Below are 12,863 nucleotides of genomic sequence, written 5' to 3'. Positions count from 1 at the left end.
CTAATGTGATACTGTCTGAGGAAGACTTAAATTTACCACCACCTTCACTTTCACGCAATGAAATTTTTTAATTCTAAGGAAAGACTTTAAAATAGACAAGTAATAGTGAAAAAACTAATAAAGGTTACCAGGATATTGTGCCTTATCTCTCTAGCCTCACAGGGATGTCCAGCTTTAGAGTAATGTTGTATATCAGAACTTAAATGAACAAAACAAATATGGAATAGCTGTATCTTCCATATATAAATGCACTAATTACAGGTTTCCTTTAAGGACAGTTCTTATTATACATCTAAATCTAAATTTTAACATAGCTCTCTAGGAAAAACCTTTGTTTTTTAGAAAACAAGGTTATTATTTTTTAAGTTGACAGTTTTATTTTTAAAGACATCACTTTTAAATTTACTACAGAATAAAAGTGCTCCATATGCCATATTAATAATATTCACCGAGTTTCATGGGATATTTCAAAAGTGACCTTCCTTCTGTCATTATTCTGAAAAAGGAAATCTGATCCACCAATAAGTTAAAATACACAATCATTTCCATTAAAGTAATTTCTAAAGAATCATCTGGTGGCTAGAAACATACTCTATCTTCTTTCTGGAGAACATATGCACCAAATGGTCATCCGGGCAGCAAATGTATTAACTACATAGAAGTAAACATTCATATCTTCACTACCCTGTCTTATTTTAACGAGACAGTAATGGCCAAAGATTGCTCAGAAAAAAGTCAATGGCACTGAGTCACAAAATTCGGTTTAGTGGTAGTCACTAAGAAGTGACACTAAATTGACAGGGAAAAACAAATTATTGGCTCCCAAGGATCATTTAATTAAAAAATTATTTCAATTAATCCAATCTACTAATTCTGTAGGGTAAACATAAAAATTTGAAAGAATTTCAGTGTTCAAATAACCAAGAACTTAACAAAGCAATATATGTGCATTAGAATTCACTGTATGGCTAAAAATAACATTTGATTCACTACTAAACTGGTCCTGGTTCATTCTGATACTCTGTATATGGACGTATATACAATTATGTGTATACTCCAACAAGGATATACAGAAGATACTTTCAAAGAACATGTTACAGCTCTTCGACCTAAAAAAAAAAAAAAACCCTCCCACAAACCTAAAAAAAATTTTTAGAAACAACCCTTAGTAACTAGCCATGCTGGTTAGTACATAAAAAGAAAGGCTATGCTGTGACAATACTAATCATCACCACATTTAGACAGAAGGGGAAAGTGCACATCAAAACACTAAAAACATTTACATACTACTACTACCATTACTACAACACCGACAGTAACTCAGGCTGAAGGATAATTAATCTGACAACACACAACGATATATTTAAAATTCAAGGCCAAATTTGCTTTCTAGTAACTATCCACATTCAGTAATGAAAATGTCTTGTTTGAGGGTAAGCAAACCAACCCCAGTACTGTTAAAACAGAACCACATAAACATGTATTAGGTGAAGAGTCACCAGAAACCCTATTTGCAGTGTAAACTAAATGTCTAAGTGAGGAAAAGAAAACTAATGAATAAAGATGGGATCTAAAAATGTATAAAAAAATAAAAGTTCATGAAACTAGTGAGATAAATAATCAGATTATCTGTGGAATATTTGCACCATCTACATTTCATTACCAAAAGGAGACCTGGGGAAATGAGGTAAAATTCTAACTGGTGAAGTTCCTTAGTAGCTAGGATGAAAATTTTAGTCTGGAAAAGAATTGTATAAATTTTGGAATTATCTTGAACTGTGATATTCCTGCTTAAGTGGTTTTCAATTCTTAGTAGTATTTTTCTTAAACCACAATTAATCTTTTACAGAGATAAATAACTCTCCCCCTCGCTCTACTTTAAAATACTTGTTCAGAACAGGCATCATTAAATAAAAGGAACTTAAAATCAACTTCTTATGTAAATATGCAGTATTCAGTGGCTTTTTTATGTAAAATAATGGAACATAACATGCAGCTACAAGTAGCTACAAAAACCACATGGGAAAGTGTGTTTCAGTCTATGCCTGGTGATCACTGCTTCAAGCCAGTAACAAATAAAGAACAACTGTCGTATTTCAGATTTCTCCTTGCTGGATTGAGTATCTTGATATGGGAAATACAATTAATGGCTACTCTAAGCAATTTGAACGTTCTCACATTATATGCCAAAGCTATTTTCTTTATCAGCTTTAAACACTGATTGCAGTTAGTGTTGAGATGTGCAATTTGAGGTGAACAGAAAGAAGTCAAAAGAAAATTCTCCCCACTGTTACAATTATGAGAGACAGAATAAGCAGGCATCACAAATGTTTTTTAATGGTTCTGAACTCATTTCAGTATAGGTTAACAAGCTTAAAAGTGATAGCCAGCAATTTCATTATATTATTATAAAGAAGAATTGCCACAATGTTTTTAATTTTACTGTTACTGAATTGCCTCAAACATGCCAATAAAAATAAATTCAGCTTAGAGTTTTTCTTCTCCAGTTCCATGTACAGTAATACAAATCTCATCAATTAAATTTTTAGTATACAAGTATACTCACAGTTAAGTCTGAATTTTTTTGATAGTGATAAGCAATTATTCTTAAAATGGCATGATTCAAGGTCTAGCTTCTTAAAACAAAAATAAATATGAAATAGCATGGTTTCAATTGTTGTCTATCACTGGCAAGAATTACAATTTCAAATTATTTCCTTCAAAAGGAGCTCCACTGCTGCTGTACGCCTGCAAAGCACAAGCTTACTTGAATTCTGAGAATAAAGTGGACCTCCATTAACATGAGGCTGAGCAGAAAACTGAGCAGTCACAGAGGGAGTCCGTCTGTATCCACCAGAAGAGGTCGAGGAAGTGGTAGAGTTGTGTCGAGAGATCTGCCTGGTCATTGTGCCATACTGGGAACCAGGAGCTGAGCCCGGGGCTGCTGAAAAGCATTAGTGAAAGGCAACCAACAAAGAACTTGAGCATTGCACGTCACGTCACCTCCGATGGCAGAACAAAGAGAGGGAGACTCTCAGCAAGAAACATTTATTACTTTTAAAGCCCACAACACAAAATAAAGAGAAAAGATAAAACGCAAATAGCTCTCCATTTCTGAAGTTACAAAAAGAAGGAAAAACAGACACCATGGGAAAGCTGCAAAAGTTAACATTCTTAAGCCTTTAAACAACATAATCGTAAATGGCATTTTGCTAATAATATGTATAAATTTTTCCCTGTATCATTTTAGAAGATAGCACTTTTATATGTCAACTGTGTCTCTCCAACAAAGTAAGTACCAAAGCATAGTCTGAGGTGGAAAGCATCAGTTTTTAGTTGTGAATGTATTAATATCTGATTTACAAACTTCTTCCTTCCCATCGCCAAATCTTCAAAAGCACAGTATAATAATCTACCTAGGAGTTTCTGCTGTGGGGCAACGGGCTTGGCAGTGTCTCTGCAGCACTAGGACACAGGTTCAGTTCCTGGCCCTGCACAGTAAGTTAAAGGATCTGGCGTTGCCACAGTTGCAGCGTAGGTTTCAACTGCGGCTGGGATCTGATCCCTGGCCTGAGAACTCCATGTGCGTTTGGGTGGCAAAAAAAAAAAAAGGGGAAAAAAAAATCTATCTAGCCAAACCCAGCTTAAATTATAAAATTTAAAGAGTTAAGCATATTTTCCACATGTACTACTGTATTTATTTGACTGTTTAACGTATTAGCTGTTATTATCAATATATATTATGGAATCATTTTTAAGAGAAGCACAATTTTTAGTTTCAAAACACTTATATATAATGTCAGATTTGCTGTGTATCTTCAAACTTTTAAGAATAACACACTTTTCCATATCACCTAAATTTCTCTGATAAAACTGAAAAAAAATTTTAGACTCTATAAAACATGGGCATTTTAAGGCAGCTTTGTGAAGAAAATCCATTATCTTTTTCCATATACTTGGAGGGCTTTTTTCCCGTAATACATCCAAAGCAATCTTTAAAAAAATTTTTTTAATAGTATCAAATATATATATTATCAATCATGCATAGCTAAACTAACTAAAGTATTAACAACACTAAAAATTTTACTCGTCATCTTTACCAACATTTCAAAAGTTTAAAATTTAAAAGGTTAATATAAAGTTCAAAGCCTCTCAAGTTAACTATACCTTCCAAAGGTACCTTAAGGATCAACATTATCCTCCCAAACATCTAACCATGACTGAGTTAAAAAAAAGACAGCACCCTGGTTTCCATTCATTCAGTCATCTGATTTAACCTCCCCTAGAGATCTACAGGTTATTTGGAAAAAACAAAAACATACAACAGAGGTTGTTCATTAAAAGAAGCACTAATAATGTAACATTTTGGAGCTCCCAAGACACAGACAGTCACTGATTATTTAAATCATCCATATGTTCATTTTCTGAACAGAAACATACTTTGCAAATAGCAGTCTATTGAAATACCTTTATGAATAAGTCTTGAGAGCTAAGTTTTCCAGAGAGCTAAGAAATAACCCTTTAATCATTTTTAATAGGAATCTCAATAAAATGATTTTTATATTCCTTTCACTTGTATAAAAGGTGGATAAAAGCCAAGTTAATTTTCTTGATGATTTAAAACCAAAATTGTGAGTTCCTGCTGTGGCCCAGTGGATTAAGAATCTGACTACAGCAGCTTGGCTCTCTATGGAGGCACACAGGTTTTATCCTCAGCCCAGCACAGCGAGTTAAAGGATCCAGCATTGCTGCAGCTACAGTGCAGGTTACAGCTGTAGCTCAGATTCAAGCCCTGGCCCAGGAACTTCCATATGCCGCAGATGTGCACAGAAAAAAATTTTAAATAAAATTTTAAAAAAACTGAACAGTATAGTAGTAGTAGTTCTAAACTATGCCTATTATATAGTATAGTAGTTCTAAACTATGCCTATTGTAGATTTTAATACTTTATTATGTAGTAAGTTATACTAAAGGATGTGTGATTGATATATACAACATAATTACCAACTCTATGTGTTAAACATTCTCTTTCTTCACTATGGATCCTTTTTTTTTTTTAAATCATAGATAATTGCCACCTTAAACAATACACAGAAAGATTTTGCAAATTTATAAACTTTCATAATGGAATGATTATGCATTCTGTTGGCTTGCTGTTTTCCATTGATATTATTTCTAAGATTCATTTATGCTGATAAGCATATCAGTATATCATATTCATTTTTATTACTTTATTTGCATGTATGTGAACATGCCACAATTATTCACCTATTCCACTGTTATTAGACATCTGAGTTGCACCCACATTTTTGCTATTAATAATACCACTACTATGAACATTCCTAAATATGGTTCCTAAGTTTCTCTAGAACAGTGGTTCTCAAACTTCAGCACTGATCAGAATTTCATCTTGAGGGCTGGTTATAATACAGATTGCTGGGCTCCAATCTCAGAGTTTCGGAATGAGTAGGATTCGAATGGGACCTGAGAATTCACATTCCTAACCAGATCCCTCAAAATGATGATCCCGTTGGTCTGGAAAACACACCCCAAGAACCACTGCTCTAGAATAGTGGTTTTTAAACTTTATGGTCTTAGGATCCACTCTAAAATTGGAGACCCTCAAGAAACTTTGTTGAGGTAGGTTATAGTGATAGTAATTACCGTATTAGAAATTAAAACTGGAGGAGTTCCCATTGTGGCTCAGCAGAAACAAATCTGACTAGTATCCATGAGGACGCAGGTTCAATTCCTGGCCTCACTCAGTGGGTTAAGGATCTGGTATTGCCGTGAGCTGCGATGCAGGTCACAGATCCAGCTTAGATCTGGTGTTCCTGTAGCTCTGGTGTAGGCCGGCAGCTGCAGCTCTGATTTGACCCCTAGCCTGGGAACTTCCATAGGCTGCAGATACAGCCCTAAAAAGAAAAAAGAAAAAAAAAAAAAAACTGTTTGGAGTTCCATCATGGCACAGTGGAAATGAATCCAACTAGTATCCATGAGGACACAGGTTTGATCCCTGGCCTCGCTCAGTGGGTTAAGGATCCAGTGTTGCTGTGAGCTGTGGAGTAGGTTGCTGATGTGGCTTGGATCTGGCATTGCTGTGGCAGTGGCGTAGGCCAGCAGCTGTAGCTCCGATTCGACCCCTAGTCTGGGAACTTCCATATGCCATGGGCACAGACCTAAAAAGCCAAAAAAAAAAAAAAAAGAAATTAAAACGGATTTATCTTTAAAACACATTAAGGGAGTTCCCACCATGGCTCAACAGTAAAGAACCCAACTAGGATCCTTGAGAATGCAGGTTTGCCTCCTGGCCTTGCTCAGTGGGTTAAGGATCCAGCATAGCCATGAGCTGTGGTGTAGGTCGCAGCAGATGCGGCTCAAATCCCTCATTGCTGTGGTGTAGCTGGCAGCTGCAACTCCTATTAAACCCCTTGTCTGGGAACTTCCATATGCCACACGAATGCAGTGCTAAAAAACAAAAACAAAACCAAAAAAACACATGACTACACAAACACATCCCATTAGCTTTCAAAAATGATATCATATGTTATGTTGTCTCTGGAAAATTCCACTGTTTGTACCAGAATGCAAAATGAAAGAGGCAAAGAAGTCTAAGTACTATTATGGATATAGTTCTGACTACAAAAACTCCATGAAAAGATCTTGGCAACACCCAGGAGGAGTTCCATAACCATATTTTGAGAACCGGTACTCTAGGGTAAATACCTAGAAATGAAATTAATAAATATACGGTAGAAACCTGGTTCAACTTGAGTAGGTAACAAATTATTTTCTAAAGTGAGTGTATCAAGTAGTAAATTCCCACCAGCAACATACTTTTCTGTTACTGTACATCCTCATCAACATCTGGTGCTGGTGGACTTCTACATTTTCACATCTGGTTGATATAAAATAGCATTTTGTAGTTTTTATTTTCATTTTACTGATTATTAATTACATTGAGGGCATCTTTTCACGTGGAATTTCTGCCAACAATTTCTATTACTAGGGTCTTTTTTTTATTACTCCCTTTTCCTCCTTTTCCTGAGTGTACGTGCCAATGTTTTGAAAACAAGGTGCTAGATGACTTTATTTCACCTAAGCTGAAACTCAGCTCTTATTATCTGAAACAACCCTATCCATTTCTATCCAAATGCTATCATGCATTTCTAGGCTGAATGGTTTTATACTGCGTCTATATTTGGAATTTCTTGGGGACAATTTAAATGTATTTTATTGAAAAAAAAATTTTTATGTTATCTTCAGATGTCATAAGTACTGGGTTGTATCAGAGTTTTTCAACTGTAGATCCATAGGGAAGCCTCAGAGCAATCACATATTACATCATTTTCTTTTTCATTTTTCTTCCTCCTGTCCCTCACGTTCACACAACTACCTTGACTGCTGTATGTACCAGGGAGTTCCAAATCAAGTTTCACTTTTTAAAAATTGCATTATTGCATTATTAATAAAAAAAATTTTTTTTGAACAATCACTGCTATAATTCTCCTAGAAAAATCTAAACAAAACAAATGCAAACCACATTAAATTGGTTATAAACTAGGTATAGAAGCATTTGACATCACAGAGACGTTTCTGTGTAACTTCAGAGGCCTTTCACCAGAAGAAATTAGTGCTGAATTAGATTTAATGCTTTAAACTTTGTATTACCACCTACAACCTAATAACTATAAAAACCAACAGTCTAACAGAGGAGTTTACTGTGAATTATGCAAAATGAGTTCAATCACTCCAATGGTTATGCAGTCTCACCTATCACAGTGCTCACTGGGAGAAGTGGTGGAAGAGGAAGTGCTGGTGGAGCTCCAGAAGGAGGAGGGACAGAAATGTTTTCTAACGAAATAGTTTATAATTCAGGTCAGAGTGCAAGAAAGAGAACTAATCATTCTGAAACAGTAAGAAAGTACAATGTTTTGGAAAGAAGAAAAAAAGAGAGCATGTTCAAATGAATAAGAATTTCACTAGGTAAAAAGGCCATTGAGTTCACACTTGCATTAATGACAAAATATGCTTGTTTTTCTAAGTAGCTTTTTCTCCTTTTTCAACAACATCCTTGAGAAGCTAAGACTTTTTCCCTAACAGTTTTGATTATCAACCCTTTTAAAATGTATATTTTTAAACCATACAGATCCTTTCAATTTACTAAAAAAAAAAAAAAAATCAAGGGACCAATTTTATACACTGCAATCTTAAAAGTTTTATATAAGTAAAAGTGCTTTTCCTAGTTTAATCAATTTTATATTCACGGCATTTTTCTGAAATATGTATTAAATATATCATACACAAATGTAGCAAAGTCATAGAACCAACAAACACCACAGTTGATAAACTAGCCTAAAAAGCATAATCAATACTCAATGACTCATAATTCATATAAAAGACACTGATCATTTCATTGAATTATCAACAACATTGCTTTGCTCTTGAAATAATATCATTCTTGACTAGTGCCCAAGGTAAGTATTTCTAAAAGAAATGGCCAAAAAAATTACTCAATAAAGCTATTTAATATGCTTTTTTAATGAGTAAGGAGAAATTGCTGTAAAACACTAAAGACTCGAGGAAAACCGAAAAATTGTTTTTTAATTTGTTGGTTTTCATTCTAACAATTGCATAAACTTAATAAATACTTTTAAGCTAATATAACTAAATTGTTTTAGGCTTCCAAAATAAAGCTCATAAATGCTACCACATATTAGTAGAGAATATACCTGGTCCAATAGTGGGTGGTGAAGGTGTAGGCACGGCAATGGGAATGCCAATACTGCTGCTGCCACTGTTTTCTCGGCTTCCACTGCCTCCACTGCTTCCACTGCAAAGAGAATCATCATGAAAACGATTCTAGAGATTTATCCCCTCTCCCCCCAAAAACAACTCAAGGTCACTAAATACTCTTTTCATGATGTGTAAGTGTACATGTCTGCCTTTGTGTGAATATGTGTGCGGGTGTGTGTCTATACACACACCCATACGCATATAAATTTTTTAACTGTTCAATACGAATTTTAACCCTAAAGTAGAAGCGGTTTCTGTGTTTCACTCTACCTCTCCATCTACAGGAAATCAGCACAATCATCTAAATACACAGAAGTATCAAAAGAAATCATTGAGAAATGAATGTCCAATATAATCATAGTACAACAAGTATTTATTTAAAACCTCATTAAAAAGATCAGTGAACAAAGCAGACATGAACTACACTGCCTTGGAGCTCTTAGTTGAGAATGGGAAAACAGACATTAAAAAAGTGTGATGGAAGCCACCAGAAGATGCTATGGAAGTTAATATGACAACCAATTTTAGTCTGAAATTGGTATATAAACCTCCACTCATCTCAAAGAATGGCAATAAAACAGGGAAATTTTTGGAAAAATAAGCAAATGACCAAAAAAAGACAATAATGAAGTTTCAGCAAAGAACATTCTAGAACAGCTAATACTGTCATACTCCAATTCTCTACTATTCTAACTTGCACAATTTTCTGTCCCTTCATATACAACCTCGCACTGAGTTTTAGCAATCTATGCATGCACATGTATGTGTATGCAAATGTACATATGAACATGTTTAGCTTTAAGTGCCATTATTATATTTTTTAAATCAGTATTATTGGCTCAATAGAGCCAGAAAACCAAAAGTGCAAAGATCTGCTCTGCCTAGATAAATTTTTTCTCCTCCAATATGATCATATTCTATAATTACATTATCACATATTAATAGAAGGGGGAAAAGCTACTTATAAAACAAAAATAGCTTTGATCTGAAGGTTTTCCTACTACCTTAAGCTGGCTAAAACTCTGCTGTATGCCACAACTGCATCATAGACAAATGAGTATTTTTGCACTTACGCTCTTATACAATTTCTGGCTTATGTAACTTTTTCTAACATGGAGGTTGGCAAGTTTACAGCCCATAGGCCATGTATGGCCCATGATCTAATCTTTACGATGGGTGAGCTAACAACATTTTTTTTTTTTACATTTTAAATAGTTGAAAAAAATTTAAAAGAGATAATATATATGACATTAAAATTATATGAAATTCAAATTTCAGTGCCATATATAAAGTTTTACAGAAATACAGCCATGCTCATTCATTTATGTGCTGTCAGTGGCTGCTCTCATGCTACAATGACAGAGCTGAATAACTGCAGAGATGCCATATGGATCACAAATCCTAAAATATTGACAATCTGGCCCTTTACAAAAAAAGTTTATCAATCTCTGTTCCAACAGAATGAGCTCCTGAAAAAAATAGAACTATATCTCATTGGTAAATCCCTTGTATCTAATGAAGTAAATCTTAACAACTGGTATTTAATATGATTAAACTATCACTACATCCACCATAAAGAAAAACCATATAATAATTTAGTAACAAATATATAAAAGAATTTTTGGTCCTCATTTAACTTATCCTGATACTGTAACTACAGATATTAGTATGACATTTACTAACAGGAGCAATTAACAACAAATAACAACTACATAGCAACTAAAAGCTTGATATACCACATGTAACCGAAGTCCCCAAAATGATTTTGCCAAGTTGCATCTCTAATAAAACCAACTTAAAAGTCAAGGTAAAGAGATATTCTGTGCCCAAGTTATTAAGTGAGAAGTAAAACCAAAGAATAAAACAAATTAAGCTATACAATAAATTTCTCTGGCTTTATGAAATACCCCAAAATAAAGCGGGTACTTTTGAAGGAAGGAAGGTAGAGGCAATATTCTGGAAAAGGGCTCGAGAGGGAATTTCTCCATTGCTGGTTATGTTCCATTTTCTGATCTGGGGGATAGTTATGTATGTTCAATTTGTATTGATACATCAAGTTGTTTTATTTTTTGGCCACACCCACAGCGTGCAGAAGTTCCTGGGCCAGGGATCAAACCCAAACCACAGCAGTGACAACATTGAGCCCCTAGCCTCTAGGCCACTAGGGAACTCCAAGATATTATACTTACTAAAGTTATGTATTTTCCTGAATGTATGTTATGCGCCATAACCAAGTTTTTAAAAATCCACTGGGTGTTTGATTTCTAGAATTTTTTTAAACAATTTATACAATAATATATTCTAGTAATCAACTCTCTTTAGAAATTCTTTCTCAGATTCAAACTAAGTCTTGTTTCCTCCATCCTCTTCGAGTTTAAATAATATATCATTTGTGATATTTAATCTTTTATTCAAAAAATTTGAGTGGTTATCTTGATCTTTTCTAAAACACTGTTTTAAAACATTCTTTAGCCTTGATCCAAATATGTATTTGTACCTCTGTCAGAAGGAGGAAATACCAGCAATCTGCTGGCAGTACAGACACTACAAAATCTATAAAACACAAGTGATGACACAAATGTACAAGAACATATGCAATATTATTCCCCTTAATTTTTACATTCTATAGTAACACTACAGTAGCAAGCACTTCACCATGACTAGCAACTTTACAGAGTTTGTCACCAGTTAATAATGCACGTTCTCAGATTTCAAAGGCTCAACCTGCAAATTTACCTGTGCGTCCTTGGTCTCTGATTTAAAGAAGCTGTCCTGCCTGGACTATGCTGACTTCCGAGCCTAGCAGGACTGGTCATGTAGTCATTAGGAACTGTTGGAGGTTTAACAGGTTCCAGGGTTTTGTAAGGAGTGTTTCGTCTACAAAAGCATAACAGAGAAATGAATAAGGAAGATAAAATGGTTATTTTCCCCCAAATTTGTGACTGTCCCTTTATAAGTAAGTAGAACAAGTTTTTTAATAATTAAGTTTACTTCCTAAAAAAATGTTTTAAAGGGGGTGTATGAATTTTGTTACTTTAACAGAGAAATTAAAATGTTTCCTTTTCTTATCTCCTCTGCAATTTAGCCCTACCTCAACATGAAAATACATGGACAAGTACATTCTGATCCAAGATGTGACACCATTCTCTATAAATGATTTTAACTTTTATATTTAATAACTTCATTTTTTGGAGTTCCCGTCGTGGCGCAGTGGTTAACGAATCCGACTAGGAACCATGAGGTTGCGGGTTCAGTCCCTGCCCTTGCTCAGTGGGTTAACGATCCCGCGTTGCCGTGAGCTGTGGTGTAGGCTGCAGACGCGGCTCGGATCGCGCGTTGCTGTGGCTCTGGTATAGGCCGGTGGCTACATCTCCGATTCGACCCCTAGCCTGGGAACCTCCACATGCCGCAGAAGCGGCCCAAAGAAATAGCAAAAAAAAAAAAAAAAAAAAACTTCATTTTTTTAATAATAGGCAAGGGGTGTACAGAATGAAACAGAAAACAGAAACTAAGATCCTGCAAAAAAGCTGACTGCCAATCCCCGTTCTATAAAATAATGATTCCCTAGCCCTCCACCAAAAAACAGTCTAATTTTGTATAATAAGGCGAATAATCTTTAATAAATGTGCTACCAAGTATTCGATATTTGTATTGTATTGAGAATTAGGAAGGAAGAAGTCACAGACTGTTATCTTTTCTACGTCTCCACTGGCCTTCTCACAAAGCTCCTCTAGTATGAAAGGCCCTAAGATTAACAGTAGAAACACAGGTAGAAGTACTCCAAGAGTTCCCCAAGTCTCAGGTGAAACAAAAAAAGGGAAACAGAACTGCAGGCTACCAAACCAAACTACACAAAATAGAACACTTATTCAAAGTTCTATAATATAAATATTGCAAATACACATGAGGACACCAGAGATGGAACTCTCTGGACATTTCATTTTAAATAAACCTAAGTCAGATTTACATGCATTTTTTTAATCAATTAAACAATGACAAATAAATAATGCACATTTATACACAAACAAAAGAACTTTTCTGGTACAGTTCCTTGGAGAATTTTACAG

General features: G+C 34.8%; 1 protein-coding gene across 10 annotated transcripts in view; it reads right to left on the bottom strand.

Annotated features, from left to right (window-relative positions):
- ABI1 (abl interactor 1) overlaps positions 1 to 12,863 on the bottom strand; it is a 130,990-nt gene that overhangs the window by 12,301 nt on the left and 105,826 nt on the right. For 4 of the 10 annotated variants that reach the window (XM_047755354.1, XM_047755350.1, XM_047755352.1 and 1 more), the window contains 3 exons: positions 11,533 to 11,673; positions 8,733 to 8,833; positions 2,768 to 2,944 (listed from right to left, as the gene is read on the bottom strand). In XM_047755354.1, coding sequence (XP_047611310.1) covers positions 2,768 to 2,944; positions 8,733 to 8,833; positions 11,533 to 11,673 — 419 coding nt within the window. The remainder of the gene's footprint in view (positions 1 to 2,767; positions 2,945 to 8,732; positions 8,834 to 11,532; positions 11,674 to 12,863) is intronic. The other 6 variants (XM_047755351.1, XM_047755355.1, XM_047755353.1 and 3 more) reach the window with 2 other exon arrangements.

The sequence above is a fragment of the Phacochoerus africanus genome, chromosome 12, assembly GCF_016906955.1.
Source record: "Phacochoerus africanus isolate WHEZ1 chromosome 12, ROS_Pafr_v1, whole genome shotgun sequence".
Taxonomy (NCBI): Eukaryota; Metazoa; Chordata; class Mammalia; order Artiodactyla; family Suidae; genus Phacochoerus; species Phacochoerus africanus.
The sequence above is the reverse complement of the archived record's forward strand: the minus strand, read 5'-3'. Positions and strand labels throughout refer to the sequence as shown.